We start from the raw sequence: 18,602 nt of genomic DNA, 5'->3' as shown, positions 1-18,602 counted from the left end.
ACCGAACATCTGGAAACCATCAATGTCACTGGAGATGTACCAGCCAGCCATTTAAAACAGCAAATCTCTATAATAAACCACATTTGCTGATGTACGATGATTGTGTGTATGTGTTTGCTTACATCTGTGAAAACTATATAATTCCATCAAGTACATATAACAATGTTGATATTTGCACAGAAATCTAATTAATTGGAGCTGCATAATTCATTGCAGTCTGTCAACATATTCTCATTAGTTCTACCTGCACCCCCACCTCTGAGGAGAAGCCGTTGAGTTACCAAGGGATGTAATTCTGTGTTTCGAACTGGCATCCAGAATTTCACTGAAGTCTCATGAGGTAACAGAGACAATAGAGTAGGCTGGACTTGTCATCCAAGCATAAAACTGAAAATGAAACTCAAGTGGTTTCTCTAATGGACAATCTGCTATGCTAGTTTTACATCTGGTTAGTTGTTAAAAATCCACCCATGAATTTAAAAGAGTCAGCTTGCTCATGAGGTATGTCATGGAGCACAGCTAAGAATTATATCAGTGGCAGCTAGGGAATTTTAATTCAGTTAATTAAGAAAGTGCTGGAAAATTAAACAAAATGTCAGATAGTATCGGATGGGAACAATTATGTTTACTGAATTCACAAAACAAAAAACAAAGCAAAGTGCTTAAGTAACTTGGCAGCTCAGGCAGTATCCCTTGCGGACATAGATAAACGATGTTTTAGGTCTGGACCCTTATTCAAACAGGATTGTCATTGGGCAAAAAAAAACAGGGCGGCACAGTGGCGCAGCATTACAGAGCCAGTGACCCGAGTTTTATCCTGATTATGGGTGTTGCTAATTGGAAATCCATTCTTGCTATTGAGGGGGTGCAGTGTAGGTATACAAGGTTAATTCCTGGGCTTGTATACTCTGGAATTTAGAAGGATGAGAGGGATTCTCATTGAAACATATAAGATTGTTAAGGGTTTGGACACGCTAGAGGCAGGAAGCATGTTCCCGATGTTGGGGGACTCCAGAACTTGGGGCCACAGTTTAAGAATAAGGGGTCAGCCATTTAGAACGGAGACGAGGGAAACACTTTTCTCACAGAGAGTGGTGAGTCTGTGGAATTATCTGCCTCAGGTGGAGGCGGGTTCTCTGGATGCTTTCAAGAGAGAACCAGATAGGGCTCTTAAAAATAGCAGAGTCAGGGGAAATGGGGAGAAGGCAGGAATGGGGTACTGATTGGGGATGATCAGCCATGATCACATTGAATGGTGGTGCTGGCTCGAAGGGCCGAATGGCTTACTCCTGCACCTATTGTCTAATTTTGTCTGTATGGAGTTTGTACCTACTCCCCGTGACCTTTGTAGGTTTTCTTCAGGAGCTTATAAGTTAATTGGCTTGGTAAAATTGTAACGGACTCGTATGTACTCGGTGTGCCTAAGGACCCGTTTCCAACGCTGTATCTTTAAACTAAACTAAAAATCTGGTTTACTGTTGAAGCAAGGAATGGCTGACGTTGGTTTAGCAAGGAAGGATACAAAATAATAGAGTAACTCAGCAGGTCAATCCCTGGAGAACATGGTGAGGTGAGGTTTTGGGTTGGGACCCATCATCTTACCCTTGCAGAATGGTCCTGACCTAAAACTTAACCTATCTATGTTCTGCATGGTTGCTGATTGAGTTGTTACTTCAGCAACTTGTGTCCTTCCATCTGCTTTACTGATGTATTTTCAGGAAGACAGTCAACTGCCCTACCCAAGTTTGACCTGCGAGCGACTTCAGTCCTATAGTGATTTGACTAGATCCTTGAAAGGTCAATCAAGAATCTGTAATAAAGTCTGGAAATAACTAAAATAATTGTGACACACGCACATGGCTCCAAGCTCCTGATGATTCAATTGGTGACAAGGTAGATTTAGGTTTTATGGATTATGAATCTCCTTCCATGTTCAGGAATTACAGATACTTATGACTAAACAAAGAGTACTTCGGCATCATGTGTCAAAATAAACATCATGGAATTAACCAACTCACGATCCAATCTAAATGCATGAAATAAGCAAATAGAAAAAAAGTTATTATCAACTACACATTGCTTGCATACATTATGCCATGAAGTTTTTATGCCTTCATTAGTCGCGGCACTGATTACAAGCATCATAACATCATGATACAGCTATATAATAATTTGGTTTTGCTACATCTAGAGTGCAGTCCTATTACTGGATGGATATGGATGTTTTGGAGAGGTGGTTTACCACAATGCTGCCAGGATATGAGGGTATTAGCTACAAGATTGAACAAACTTGATCATTTGCACTAGAGTGTCGGAGGTTGAAGATTAACCTGATTAAAGCAAATAAAGTTATGAGAGCCATAGACATGGCACAGTCAGGACCATTTTCCAGGTGTAAAGGTCAAAGACTAGAAGGCATAGCATTAAGTTTAGTTTAGTTTATTGTCTCGTTTTAACGAGGTACAGTGAAAAGCTTTTGTTGCATGCTAACCAGTCAGCATAAAGACTACATGATTACAATCGAGCCACCCACAGTGCAGTTATGTGATAAAGGGAATAATGTTTTGTGCAAGATAAAGTCCAGTGAAGTATGATTAAAGATAGTCTGAGGCTCTTCTCTTAAGATGAGAGAGGCAGTGTTTAAATGGGATATGTGGAGCAAATCTTTTCCACAGCGGTGATATCCTGGAATATGCTGCCGAGGGTTGTGCTGGTGGCAGATATGATAGTGGCTTTGAAGATAGACAATAGGCAATACATGCTGGAGTAGGCCATTCGGCCCTTCGAGCCAACACCGCCATTCAATAGTTCATGGCTGATTATCTACAATCAGTACCCCGTTCCTGCGTTCTCGCCATATACCCTGATTCCGCTATCTTTAAGAGCTCAGTTAGATAGAGAATTGGCCTCCACTGCCTTCCAAAGCTGAGAACTCCACAGACTCACAACTCACTGGGTGAAAAAGTTTTTCCTCATCTCCTTTCTAAATGGCCTATTTCTTAAACTGTGGCCCCTGGTTCTGGATTCCCCAACATCGGGAACATGTTTCCTGCCTCTAGCTTGTCCAATCCCTTAATAATCATATTCTTCAATAAGATACCCTCTCATCCTTCTAAATTCCAGAGTATACAAGCCCAGCCGCTCCATTCTATCAACATATGACAGTCCCGCCATCCCGGGAATTAACCTTGTGAACCTGCGCTGCACTCCCTCAATAGCAAGAATGTCCTTCCTCAAATTTGGAGAACAAAACTGCACACAATACATTGGGTGTGGTCTGACTAGGGTCCTGTACAACTGCAGAAGGACCTCTTTGCTCCTATACTCAACTGCTCTTGTTGTGAAGTCCAAGATGCCATTACATTTCTTCACTGCCTGTTGTACCTGCATGCTTGTTTCAGTGACTGGTGTACTTCCCCTTTTCGCAACTTGACACCATTCAGATAATAATCTGCCTTCCTGTTTTTGCCACCAAAGTGGATAACCTCACATTTATCCACATTAAACTGCATCTGCGATGCATCTGCTCGCTCATCCAACTAATCCAAATAATCCTGCTTCCTCATAGCAGCCTCCTCACACTTCATTGCCACCCAGCTTTGTGTCATCTGCAAATATGCTAATATTACTTTTAATCCCTTTATCTAAATCATTAATGTATATTGTAAGTACCGAGCCTTGCAATACCCCACTAATCACTACTCTTTGTTTCCTGTCTGCCAACCAATTTTCTTTCCATGTCAGTACTCTACCCCCTATACCATGTGCTCTAACTTTGCCCATAAATTTCCTATATGGGACCTTATCAAATGCTTTCTGAAAATCCAGGTACACTACAATCACTCGCTCTCCCTTGCCCATTTTCCTAGTTACATACTCAAAAAATTCCAGCAGATTAGTCAAACATGATTTCCCCTTCGTAAATCCATGATGACTCGGACCAATCCAGTTACTGCTATCCAAATGTGCTGCTATTTCATCTTTTATGATTGACTCCAGCATCTTCCCCACCACCGATGTCAGACTAACTGGTCTATAATTCCCTGTTTTCTCTCTTCTGCCTTTCTTATAAAGTGGGATAACATTAGCTACCCTCCAATCCACAGAATATATCAAACATTGGAAAAAGATCACTAATGCATCCACAATTTCTAGAGCCACTTCCTTAAGTACCCTGGGATGCAGACCATCAGGCCCTGGGGATTTATCAACCTTCAGCCCCATCAGACTACCCACCACCATTTACTGCCTAATGTGAATTTCCTTCAGTTCATCCATCACCCCAGATCCTCTGGCCACTAGTACATCAGGGAGATTGCTTGTGTCTTCCTTAGTGAAGATGGATCCAACTGTTCAACTCATCTGCCATTTCCGTGTTCCCCATAATAAATTCCCCTGTTTCTGTCTTCAAGGGTCCCACTTTGGTCTTAACTATTATTTTCCTCTTCACATACCTAAAGAAGCTTTTACTATCCTTCTTTATATTCTTGGCTAGCTTACCGCCATACCTCATCTTTTCTCCCCGTATTGCTTTTTTAGCTATTTACTGTTGCTCTTTAAACGTTTCCGAATCCTCTGGCTCCCCGCTCATCTTTGCTACATTGTACTTCTTCTCTTTTATTTTTACACTGTCCTTGACTTCCCTTGTCAGCCACGGTCACCTCTTACTCCCCGTAGAATCTTTCTTTCTCTTTGGAATGAACTGATCCTGCACCTTCTGTATTGTTCCCGTGTTCCCATATATGTGTTTAGAAAGGCATATGGACAGGGAATGGAGGGATATGGATCAGATGCAGGCAGAAGAGGCCTAATGATTGAGCCTCTTGCTAAGTTACTCTTGTTCAATGTGTGAAATGGAAAGACATTTCACTCCTCTGGATCAAATTTATCCCAGTGAGCACATCCTCAAGGCAAAGCAGTTTTCATTTAAATAAATCAAATGAGTATTACAGGTACTTGGTTCACAGACTAGTGTAAGCAAGTCAGCTCAATGCCCAGTTGAAGCTCCATAACCAGTCAGCAAAATAAAATATAACCAGCAGGAGGCAGGATTTGGGATTTTTAAGAATTAAGAATTTTAAGTATTAAAGTGGAAAAGTGAAATTGTGGAGAGAAAGCAAGAAGAAATAAAGAGACTTGAAAAGATTCAAATCTGAAATGAAACAATTGCCAGTGAATGATTCAGCATAAGACTTGGTGGCAACTCTCCAACTTGGTTGCTGCTCCACTACTTTAGACTTTAGAGATACAACATGGAAACAGGCCCTTCAGGCCACCGATTCCGTGTTGACCAGCGATCTCCCCGTAGCACTAATCTACACGCCAGGATTAATTTACGCCTCACAGAAGAGAATTAATTGACAAGCCTGCACATCTTTGGAGTATGGGACGACTGGAGCTCCCGGAACAAAACCCATGCAGTCACAGGGTGAACGTACAAACTCCATACAGACAGCACCCGCAGTCAGGATTGAACCAAGCTCTCTGGCACTATAAAACAGCAACTCTCCAGCTGTGCCACTGTGCCACCCCCAAACCTGCAAGAATGTATTGGATTTTAGAATAGTATCTCGCAAGGAGGAATGTGACAGTCATACTGTCAACAAAGCTTATTGTTTCCAAACTACTGTCTTAAGCACATAAGAGGGAATAAAACACTGATGGTTTTGATTTGCATTCACAGAATAACTGTGCAGTTTGTATGTTCTCCCAGTAACAACATGGGGATCTTCCAGGTGCTCCAATTTTCTCCCAACTCCCATTGATAGGCAGGCTTGTAGGTTAATTGGTCGCAGTAAATTTCCCCAATGGTGCAGAGAGTGGATATGAAAATGGGATAACATCGAACTAGTGGGATGGGTGATGAATAGTCAGCATAGATTTGCTGCGCCAAAGAGCCTATTTCTTTCCATCAATCAAACTAATCAAATAGTTTTGATCCACATAAATAGGGGAAAAACTATCAGCTGACCAAGTAGGTACCAATAAAAATATCAAACCCAGTTCAAGACTTTCACATGCAGCATTACACCTTAGCTTTTACTTTCATTACAACACCAAAAAAATTAGCGAAACAAAATTTAATACCAACTGCTACTTTCAGATTATTGTGTCACTATTATAATTTCAGAGAAGTGATATAATACTTTCACACAAACTTGCCAACTTATCAATAATCGGGTTCCTGCTTGGATATGCATTCACATGCACACACCTGGGTGAGACAGAGTGTAATAAGCAACTACACCACATTGAACGGACTACAACCTCGCTAATTATTCTGTCCTGAAAGCATAGCAACTTGTGTTTAAATTGGACTTTTTCAGATTGATGCATTTTCTGCTTGAATTAACTCCACCAGCCGCTTATCATGTCACTTTGAAAGGTGAGTAGGAGGAAGACAAATGTTGACCAGTATATTAGCAAGTTTGTTGGTAGGCAAAAATGCTGGGGAAACTCAGCGGGTGAGGCAGCATCTATGGAGCGAACGAAATAGAAACGGAGTCTGAAGAAGGGTTTCGACCCGAAACATTAAATTTCCTTTGCCCCATTGATGCTGCCTCACCCGCTGAGTTTCTCCAGCATTTTTTGTCTACCTTCGATTTTCAAGCATCTGCAGTTCCTCGTTAAACATTTTGGCAAATTTGTTATCCTGTTACCACATCCTGTGACTCCTGCTGCCCAAATGTCTTTTTACTCTCACCCCTAAATAATGCCACAAATTGGACAAAAAATGCTAAAGTAACTTAATGGGTCAGGGAGCCTCTCTGGGGAACATGGATGAATGGTACTTCTTGGAGACCTTTCTGGACTCTGAAAAATGGTCCCATCCCAATATGTCACTTGAGTTACTGCAGCACTTTGTGTCCTTTTTTGTAAACCAGCATCAACATCTCCTGGTTTCTACAATACATTTTGTTTGCGCAAGGTGACAGAAATTGCCCTCTAGTTTGGGACACGTGCAACCCATTGGAAACTTCGGGACCCTGGTTAAGCCTTGATGACAAGCCAGGATAATTTAACAGCCAATTGGCCCATTCTTGTTTTGCAAATCTCTTAAGAGTTGTTCAGGCCGCCCAATTTCCCAATCTGTTCCCTTAACCTTTTAATTTTATTTTAATTGACAATTTATCTGTTTTACTGTGAAAGCCTTGTGCCAACCTTTGTGTATGTGGGCAGGCGTTCAATGTTCCTGGCAGTCTGCTGCAAAGAGAAGTTTCTCCAAATTGCAGCTTAACTCCCCAAGTCAATAATTTTCACTGAAACTTTAACTTTAACAAAGAGTATCCATGCCACTGGGTCTCATCCAATAATTTTGTCTAATATTTTTGCTTACAGCTTTGCAGGATAGCAGTGACATTTACCAAGACTGTTCCTGGCTTCCTTCCCTTTACAAAGTATACCACAATCTAATCGGAGACCAACACAGCTGTCATGAATCTTTCAACAGCGGCTTCATTTTGCGCAATGGGGATTGCTAAAATTATTTCCACTTAAAAATGCAAAATCAGCCTGGCAAACAAGAGGTTAATGCTTTGATAAAGAAACCATATATAAATATAAATGTCAGACTTGCACAGACTTCATTCATATGGACTCACAAATAACAGCAGCAGGTAAATAAGAAACAACTTGCAACGGTTCTTTTGGGGGATTTTCTTGGCTGATTCGCACTTAGCTTTCCTATAAGAGGTACCAGCACTCAAAAAGTAGACAAAATTAACAGGCAGATTATTATAGTTTGAAGAAGGGTCCCGACCGAGGGCAGCACGGTGGCACAGCGGTAGAGTTGTTGCCTTACAGCAACAGAGACCTGGGTTCGATCCTGACTAAGGGTGCTTCATGTACAGTGTTTATGATTATAGGATCATAAGATCATAAGAGATAGTAGAATTAATCCATTTGGCCCATTAAGTCTACTCTGCCATTCAATTATGGCTGATCTATCTCTCCCTCCTAACCCCATTCACCTGCCTTCTCCCCATAACCTCTGACACCCATACTAATCAAGAATCTATTTATCTCTGCCTAAAATATATCCACTGACTTTGCCACCACAGCCTTGTGGCAAGGAATTCCACAGATTCTCCACCCTCTAACTACAGAAATTCCTCCTCAATCCTGCACCAGCACTCCCAAATCCCTTTGCACCTCAGATTTCTGGATTCTCTTTCCAATTAGCAAATAATCTACACCTTTAGTCCTACTCCCAAAATGTATGATTCCACACTTTACTACACTATATTCCATCTGTCACTTCTCTGCTCACTCTCCCAACCTATTCGTCCTTCTGCAGAGTCCCTGCTTTCTATACACTAGGTGCCCCTCCAACTATTTTTGTATCATCTGCAAACTTGACCACAAAGCCTTCAATCCCCTCATCCAAATCATTAATATACAACGTGCAGAGCAGCAGCCCCATTTCCAACCTTATGTTTAGTTAGGATTTTAGTTTATAGATACAGAGCGGAAACAGGCCCTTCAGCACACCGAGTCCGCACTGACCAGCAATCCCCGCACATTAACACTATCCTACACATGAGGGACAATTTTACATTTACACCAAGCCAATTAACCTATAAACCTCCCGTATGTCTTTGGAGTGTGAGAGGAAACCCACGCAGGACATGGGGAGAACGTATAAACTCCGTACAGACAAGCACCTGTGGTCAGGATCGAACCTGGGCCTCTGGCGCTGTAAGGCAGCAAATCTACTGCTAAACCACCTTGCTGCCGTATGATGAATCAAGCTATTGAAAGTGATTGGGCTTGGGGCACTTCCTATTGGAACACGTGAGGATACCTTGGAGCTGAGGTGGATGGTCTCAAACAGCCAGAAATTGGCTTTCTTCACACTCGGCAGGACTCCAAGAACACTTGTGGGTGTTATAGAAATGTACGAGCAACTTCAGCTTCAAAAAAGTCACTTGATGAAGCGCTGGGTCTCTGACCATGTGTTTACATGACCAGCAATGGGACATTTGAGGATAATCAGATCGGATGGATCTGATTTCTTTTTATATGTAAAGATGGTTCCACTTGAAGAAATATAAAACTAGGATTCAGAAATACAGGTCCACCACTGATTTTCTGGTAACCAATGGTCCAGCTCCTTCTTTAATTGGGGCAAAACTACGAGATCGCAAATTCCCCCGGAAATCCCCGCAAAAATGTGGTGCCTAGGTTGGGTAAGGTGGCCGATCGTGACCTCATCAGGACTTCCGTGGCAGATCAGTGGGTTGAATTTGCACTCAATGCCCAGGGTTCTGGAACCCCAGCTCAGCTGGAGCAGGCAAATCCATCCCCGTAGCCAACTTCCGATGCAGAATTTGCGGGAATCTGGGTATCTCTGAACCCCACCCCAAAGCCTTAACCTCTATTGGTCTGGCAAAACACATAATCCAGCAAGGCACTGATAACAAGGGTACGAGAAAATCGGAGGTGGACCTGTATATGATAGATTGATTTGTCAAGTACTGACAAATCAATGAACTATCCATGAGAAACAGCTTTATCTGAAGCATGGTTTCAAAGCGAAACTCATTATCACATATAGCATCTGAGGAAAAATAGCAAAGATGCATTTCAGGGAATACTAGATAAGGATTCCAGTCATAAAAAAGGAGCATTGGCTGAAGCAGTTCGATGAAGTAGCATGAGGCGGGGTTATGCATTGAAAGTACTGGCCAAGACCTGTCAGGATAAATGGCAAAATGCAATGGAACATTGTGTAAGGCTGATGCCAAGGACTCTAATGAGAAGAGTGTGCAGAAGAAGGATAAAACTCTTCAATGATAAGCACCGGTAGTGAGGTAATGCCTGAAGTACAATGAACTGACAGCAGTATAAATGAGCAGGCATAGGAAGAGGTAATGGTCCATGCTGATGCGCTGACCATCAGAGGGCCGACTCATTCACCTCACATGATTACCTACATTATCACATCAAGCACTTTAGTAATTCCGCCCAGTAATACATTGAAGTACAGATAACAATTTAAATTAGTTTTCAATTCTCTTACAAGCTCCCGGTTCTCATGTCTTGGGTGGCACTTTGATGAGTATTGATTTTCTTAATGTGTTTAAGAGCATTAATTCTTCTGCAACAGTTGCCTTTACAACCAGATTTCTTTGTCACCCGTTTCTCCTTCTTCCTGCCAGAATCATTTTTTTTCTTCTTACCCCTACTCTGCACCTAAAGCAGACCTGTTAGAGTCATAGTCAAACATCATGGAAACAGGCCCTTCGGCTCCTCTACCCACACCGGCCAACATGTCCCATCTACACTAGTCCCATCTACCTGCGTTTGACCCATAACCCTTTCAACCTATCCTCTCTGTACACATGTCCAAAAGTCTTTTAAACGTAATGTTCTCGCATAGTTTCCAGTTTAGATGAAAGGTCTTTGGTCTGATGTGTTTACCCTGTTCTCTCGCCACAGATGCCGCCTGACCTGCTGTGTGTCCCTGTCATTTATTGTTTTTTTAATGGTTGACCAGACATCACTTAAACTTGTATACGTAGAAGAGGTAAGGAGGAAACAAACGTTAACGACACAAAGTGTTGGAGTAACTCTGCAGACCGGGCAGCATCACAGGAGAACATGGAAAGGCGATGTTTCAGATTGGGACCCTTCTTCAGACTGATTGTAATAGGGGGGAGAGTGCTGGAAGAGTGGTGGGAGCGGGACAAAATCTGGCAAGTGATCAGTGAATACAGGTGAGGGGGCAGTCTTGATAGGCATGTGGGTGGACAAAGACCAGAGAAAAGAAGACACCTTAATGCAGTGAGTAAAGTAGAGAAGAGGCACCAAATGTGAAGCCGGAGAAAAGGATATAGTTGGAACGACTACATAAAAATATTCATTCTTTTTTTTCTGTTTGTTTCTTTAAAACAAAGCTTTAATGTCTGTCCAATGTGAGAAGCAAAAATTGTACCACGTGATAACATGACTCGATAAAATGCAGCAAGGTCGGCCAATTCAAAAGGGTCAATTAAAGGAACTATGCATTCTGGAATTGCAGTAATGCCAATGACAGTCCAGTCCATCACACAAACCAGACTTCCCACCCATTGACTTCATCTACATTTCACACTGCTTCAAGAAAGCAGCCAGCTTTATCAAGAACAGCTCACACCCAGGTCACACTCTCATCTCCCATCGGGCAGAAGATACCAAAGCTTAAAAGCATGTGCCACCTGATTCAGGAATAGCATCTTCCCTGCTGTTATCAGGCATTTCATAAGTTGGGCTTGCATTCCCATCAGCCGATCTCTCTCGTTGTGGCCCCTGAAGTTAATTTTTTTAATCTGGATTTTTCCTGCAGCTATAGCATCATATCCTACACACTGTTTATTGTCTCTTTTGCAATACTTGTTATACTCATAGATAGTATAATCTGCCATGAAAACAAAGGTTTTCATGATTCTCAGTAGATATGACAATAACAATAATCAATAGTCGTAGAGTCATACAGCAAAGAAACAGACCCTCAGCCCCCACTTGTAAACACTACTCAACATGGTCCCATTCTACTCGCTTGTGTTTGGCCTTTATCCTTCTGAACCTATCCTTACCATGCACCTGCCAAATGTTTTTGAAACATTGTAAGAGGACCTGCCTCAACTTCCTTCCTTAAATGTTAAAAATCATAGTGTTATCTACCAGACCCAAACCATTCTTTAATGTCTTCAAAGCACAACTTAGAATAATGATTGTCTGCTGGCAACATGAAACATTTAAGAATTGTTGTTTTTTCTTCCATTCAAGGCATCAAGATTTTTATTTTCTTGATGTGGTGAATCAACAAGTGAAGAGAAGAGACTCACCCACAGAACATCACAATGTTGTAGAGTGAGGGGTTATCTGGAAGAGGCACGGTCTGTTGTAGGCAGAGTTGCTCACAACCTCCATTCATTCCATCTGAGCAGTCAATGCCAATATGCCTGTCGTAACAGCCGGAGCCATCCTTCATTGGGCTGAGTCCCAGAGGGCACTGCGGGGAAAACGAAGGGACAAGAATCAGTACAAAGAGAGCAAAAGATAGCCTGCTGTCTCAGTATAAAAGCAAAATGATTGGGTTGAAAGATATGCCTAGTACAGGCAAGTGACTATCAGGTTGTGGAGCATGTTGCTCCTTTGTCTATAATAACAATCATCCTTTCATCCTTTGCCTTCCTTGGTCTTTTGCTCAATAGATTTGCTTATTTTTTTATGGTCTGACAACTTTTAACATTATTATATCCATTTATGTATGTTGAATAAGTATACTCAGGATCAGGATCCGGATCCAGCTGGCAATCAAATCTGATGATTGCCCAAGAGTAGTATATATATAGAATCTAACTGGAGAGCGGTCCTGAGATACCATCTACCACATTGGAAACCCTTGGACTATCTTGAAGCAAACTTTGCTGGACTTTGTCTTGCACTAAATGTTATTTCCTTGATCCTGTATCTGTACACTGTGGACGGCTCAATTATAATCATGTATAGTCTTTCCACTGACTGGATAGTACACAACAAAAAAGCTTCTCACTGTACCTTGGTACACGGGACAATAAACTAAACTAACCTGAAGGGCATAATTAATGAAAACGTATTCATCTTGTACAAAGTATGCTTTTCCTGCCCATCTAACAAGATTTCCAGTGAAAAACACACTGTTGGATTATCTATGGTGAGAAATGAATAGGCAATATTTCAGGTCAGGACCATTCTTTAAAATTGTAGTAGAGGGTTGGTAGCTGGTATAGCTGGAGTGAACAATTACAATGTAAAATAAAGATGTAAACATATGAAGTGTCCACAATTTGAGTCTGTATGTTCAGGTTTCAGCTTCTGGGATATGCAGTGGCTGCAAGATAGGACATTTCTCCACCATAATCTTCGGGTCTTAGGCTATTTGATCTCCCAGTCTTGATACATTTCTATATTTATATCAAAGCCTTGGCTTTCTCTCTACGTTATGAGCATCATTATTTAGTGAAGTTTCTGCTTCCCTGGCCAAACAATATCAATCTCTGGCTGGAGTTTTTTTGACAAAGGATTGGTATAATCGTACTTCAGGACTATTCTTTCAACAAATCCTGATTTTTTCAGTTTTGGATCATTTTCCTTCACCCTAGTGACATCTGCATCTAGCCCTATATTCGCCAGCAAACCCTCCTATGCTTGCCTTCCCAGATAAATGGAGTCAACAAATCAGTCAAAATCTAATTGAATGGTAGAAAGTGCTTTAGTAGCAGAGTTATTGGTTCCTGTCCCCAATCTGCATGGTCACCTATAGGTCAAAGTGGTTTCCTTTTGCCTTCTTCTGCATCACCATTCCAACGTGCAAGTCATAAGGTATTGCTATGTTTGAGAAAACAATCACCAACATACAATCCTGATGCATGGTCTCGACCCAAAGAGTGGACCAACTCTCTGCCTCCACAGAAACTGACCATGTACTGGTTTCTTCCAGCACTTTTATTTTCTTTAATGCACAAAAATATCATTTTAACTTAAAACATTTGACTTATTGTCTTTAAATACTCCCTGTCATTTCCACCAGAAATATACTTTTTAAAGGCTGGCTCGAATCAGAAAACCTGGTTAGGTCTGTTTTTGACCTACAATGCGGGTGAAGATTATTTCCTCCAATCCTAATTCTATGTCATACCTACATTGTTCAAGGCCTTTTCCCCATATCCACTTGGATATGGCCCCAACACTAGAATTAGAGAAATCAACAAAACGACAATAGAGCTGAATTCACAAAGAAATACTGGCACATCTTGTATTGCCACTGAATGGCTTGAATGAAGTCCTGGTGGAAAGCTGCCACCACTTTGCAAGCTTAATCTGAACTTGGCATGAGCCATTGCTCAATTCATTGATTAGCAAGATGACAATTTCTTTTCACTAACATTTACAGCTCAGATTGAGTGGGTGGGATTTCAGATTGGACACGTGCATCAATCAGAATCAACGAAAACCAATAAAGTACTTTGGTACAATCTGATTTTAGAAAAAAAAGGTGTTTTAATAACATCTAATCTTCATGTTAAATTAGTTGCTGCTCTTTTTTGTTCTGTTTAATTTAGAGATAATCCCTTTGGCCCATCATCTCCACACCGCTCAGCGATCACCGATCCACAAGTTCTATCCTACATGCTAGGGGTAATTTGCACGAGCCAATTAATCTACAAACCTATACATCGTTGGAATGTGGGAGGAAACCGGAACACCCACAGAAAAGCCACGTGAGAGAATGTACAGACAGCACCCATAGTCAGGATAGAACCCAGGTATCTGCCGCAGTAAGGCAGCGACTCTGCCACTGTGCCACCTCACTTGCTTATCCTTCCATTAAACTTGAAGGATTGAGTGGTATTTCTCCAGTGTTTTGAAATGTTGTGGATGTGAACATGTAAAGTCAAAAGCCTTTGCCTCAATACAATGCCTTTCATCATCTGTTTTATTGGGTAGGTTCAAGGATTAAAATGGGTCAACACAGAGGGGGATTTCACTTTGTCCTATTTAACTCGTGCTTTGGAATCTTTACTATCCATTTGAAAGGATAGACATGGCCCTGTTGTTTAAAAAAAATAAACAATATGAATTGAGAAATTAGGTCTTGTGGGCTTATTACAGGCTGGAATCAAATGAAGATAATCAGATGGTTTAGACAGAATAATGCAACTATGGCAACGTGTCATAGTCCAAAATCTAATTAAATGTCAAGTCAAAAGTGTGACTCCAATTAAATTTCCATGAAACGTAGTAATTGTAGTCACCCCAAGTTCATATTTGTGTGCATCATGAATTGCTGCAGTGACATTCAGTTTTACATTGTTGTGGCAATGGAGGTTTTCAATGATAGATAAATACATTATGACTGGAAGTCTATCTGGGAACAATTTGCTGAGATCAGGAATTACTTAAATGTTGCCATTGCATTATGAAAACATCAAGTAATACAAAATGAATGTACATCAATTCTGGAAAACACTATTGTCCTCCTTGTGCCTACGCAACCCTGCAAATCTCTTCTGCCTATTGTATTGAAGAAAAATTATCAAGGTTCATTTAGTAGAGTGGATTCTGCATGGCAGACAGAATCTGAGCTTCATGGAAACAAAACATGTTTCTATACTCAGAGGACTTGTGTCCTTGATTTACCAAACTGTATAATTCTTAAAATTCACACCCCAGCCTCAAGACTTCTCCCTGGAGTGTTCCAACTCTGGGTTCTTCATTAAGTGGCCTCCGTGTTGACAAATATTCCACTGAATGTGAAGCCTTGAAAAAGGATGAATAGGAAGGACCTGGGTGCTGGTAGAAACAAACTGCTTGGAAGAATATGGTGGAAAAAACGTCACATTTAATAGAAACCTTAGAGATAATTCCCTGCTTCATAGACTCACAAGAGACTGCACTTGTTGGAATCTGAAGGAATAAAACATGTTGGTGGAGGAACTGAGCAGGTCCAGCAGTAACTATGAAGGTAGCAGGACAGTGAGTTATGAGTTGAGATCCTGCATCAAGGCTTGGATGATTCATGCCTGTTAAACACCTTTTCTCCCCATGTTTAAAATGCTTAAAATAAAGAGAGTCATACAGTGTGAAAACAAGCCCTTTGGCCCAATTTGACCACGGCGACCAACATGCCCCATCTACACTGACCTCACCTGCCTGCATTTAGCCCATATCTTCCCAACCTATCCTATCCATTTACCTGTCCAAATGTTTTACTAACATAAAAAAAGGGTACCAATACTCTTGATGAAACCCAATAATTAATGTCCCCGCTGATTTTAATCCTGGGCTGTTTGCAATAACATCAAAGATATAGGGAACTTATAATAGTGTGTTGCTTCTCACTGCATCACAAAAGGTGCAGATTATCATACTCCAAAAAAGTGCTTCCCAGTTCCAAGAAACAACTGTTACCTTTGTGATTTTTAAAATTCTGACTCCAACCCTCATGCATTTAAGATACAAAACCACTGAGGCTTTATTTGTATTTCTTCTTTCATTTTGTATTTTGAACCAATTGTGGTCTGACACCCAACATTTGCGAAGAAGGGATCTACCTCAAAACATCACCAAAGATGCTGCCTGGCCCGCAGGGTTTGTCCAGCATTTTGTGTCCATCTTCAGTATAAACCAGCATCGCATTTCCTTCCTAACCTGCATCGCATTTCCTTCCTGCTGCTCTAACTGGAGACCTGTGACTGGTGGTGCGCCTCAGGGTTCCGTGCTGGGCCCATTACTGTTTGTCATCTACATTAATGATTTGGATGAGAACACACAGGGCAAGATTAGCAAGTTAGCTGATGATACAAAAGTGGGTGGTTTTTCAGAGTGTGAAGATGGTCATGAAAGATTGCAGCAGGAGCTTGATCAATTGGCCAGGTGGACAGAGGAATGGTTGATGGAATTTAATAGTGTGAAATGTGAGGTGTTGCATTTTGGGATGTCTAACAAGGGCAGGACCTAAACAGTAAACGGTGGGCCTCTGGGGAGTGTTGTAGAGCAGAGGGATCTACGAGTGCAGGTGCATGGTTCCATGAAGGTGGAGTTGCAGGTAGATAAGGTGGTCAAAAAGGCTTTTGGCACATTGGCATTCATCAGTCAGAGTATTGAGTATAGAAGTTGGATGACATGTTGCAGTTGTATAAGGCATTGTTGAGAAGGCATTTAGAGTATTGTGTTCGGTTCTAGGCACCATGTTGTAAGAAAGATATTATCAAGCTTGAAAGGGTTCAGAAAAGATTTACGAGGATGTTGCCAGGACTAGAGGGTTTGGGCTATAGGGAGAGGTTGAGTTGGCTGGGTTGAGTTGGTGCAGGAGGATAAGGGGTGATCTTATAGAGGTGTGTGTATAAGATCATGAGAGGAATAGATCGGGTAGATGCACAGAATATCTTGCCCAGAGTAGAGGAATCGAGAGTCAGAGGACATAGGTTCAAGGTGAAGGGGAAAAGATTTAATTGGAATCTGAGGGGTAACTGTTTCACACAAAGGGTGGTGAGAGTATGGAACAAGCTGCCGGAAGAGGTAGTTGAGGCTGGGACTATCTCAACGCTTAAGAAACAGTTAGACAGGTACATGGATAGGACAAGTTTGGAGGGATATGGACCAAACACAGGCAGGAGGGACTAGTGTAGCTGGGACATGTTGGCCGGTGTGGGCAAGTTGGGCCGAAAGGCCTGTTTCCACACTGTATCGGTCTATGACTCTAAATCAAATAGTCCATCTGATTTTTTTATATATACAGCTGTCTAATGAAAGCAACAGGAAGATCAATGGAAACAATAATCCTCACTCTGAAATTCATAATCTGCACTCCTCATGCATACGCTTAATCTTTGCAGGACCAATTCCCAACATTATTACAAACATGTTACTGTGCAGATAATATTTTATATGCTGTATTCTTTCAGTACAGAGAAGCAGTGAGAAAGAGTTACACGTTTGACTGCATTGTGCTGCTTATGAAAATCCAGTTTTTGTAGTTTTCCAGCTGTGATTTTAACGTTTCTGAATTAGTTTAGTTTAAAGATTCAGCACGGAAACAGGCCCTTTGGCCCAACATGTCTATGTCGATCAGCGAACCCCGCACACTAACACTACCCTACACACTGGGGATAATTAAACCAAGCCAATTAACCTGTATGTCTTTGGAGTGTGGGAGGAAACCAGAGCTGGACAAAGCCCACGCAGGTCACGGGATGAATGTACAAACTCCGTACGGACAGCATCCATAGACAGGATCAAAATCAGATCTCTGATGCTGTAAGACAATAACTCTACTGTTGCACCACCCTGCCACTCTCAAAGCCTTCAAAACTGGATAGCTGGCTGGCATTTCTCGTTGTGAATTTCACTGACACTAGAGAAGTCATTTCTGCATAAAATACATGGTACTGTCAGCATAACACATAGGAGCAGAATTAGGCCATTAACCTCATAATGTTTACTTCACCATTCAATCATGGCTAATTTTTTCCCTACTCAACCCCATTCTCCTGCCTGCTCCCTGTAATCTTTGACACCTTAACTAATCAAGTATCATCCATGCAGGGCTTTTTTAAAGAGGCCGTCATACACATTCTCAAAACCCATGAGGTTCCATGTAAGATTTAGGTTTATTATTGCCACATGTTCCGAGGTACAGTGAAAAGCTTTGCTTTGCATACTATCCAAACAGATCAACTATACCATACATTGATAGAATCAAGTCAAACATAAGTACACTAGATAGATGAAAGAGGAAGATGGAATGCAGAATATAGTCCTCAACATTGTGGTGTATAAATTCCATTGACAAAGTCCAATGTCCTCAGTGGGGTAAAGGTAAATCGGACAGTACCCCAGCTCAAGGAAGGACTATTCAGAAGCCTGATCACAGAGGGGAAGAAGCTGTTTCCGAATCTTGTGGTGTGCTGTGCCCTTGAAAGCTTCTGTATCTTCTGCCAGATGGGAGCAGGGAGGAGGAGGAATAACCGGCATAGGACAAGTCTTTGTTCACGTTGGTTACAGTGCCATATAAAGGTAGTCTCTCAAACCAGGTTTCCACTCTCATATAGTTATTTAACTGCAGTGGACATCAC

The 18,602-nt window shown here is 41.5% G+C and overlaps 1 protein-coding gene across 1 annotated transcript in view; it reads right to left on the bottom strand.

Annotated features, from left to right (window-relative positions):
- The window catches only part of astn1 (astrotactin 1), a 1,772,582-nt gene that overhangs the window by 630,187 nt on the left and 1,123,793 nt on the right, over positions 1-18,602 (bottom strand). The window contains exon 12 of the mRNA XM_055641960.1: positions 11,829-11,995. Coding sequence (XP_055497935.1) covers positions 11,829-11,995 — 167 coding nt within the window. The remainder of the gene's footprint in view (positions 1-11,828; positions 11,996-18,602) is intronic.

The sequence above is a fragment of the Leucoraja erinacea genome, chromosome 10, assembly GCF_028641065.1.
Source record: "Leucoraja erinacea ecotype New England chromosome 10, Leri_hhj_1, whole genome shotgun sequence".
Taxonomy (NCBI): Eukaryota; Metazoa; Chordata; class Chondrichthyes; order Rajiformes; family Rajidae; genus Leucoraja; species Leucoraja erinaceus.
The sequence above is the reverse complement of the archived record's forward strand: the minus strand, read 5'-3'. Positions and strand labels throughout refer to the sequence as shown.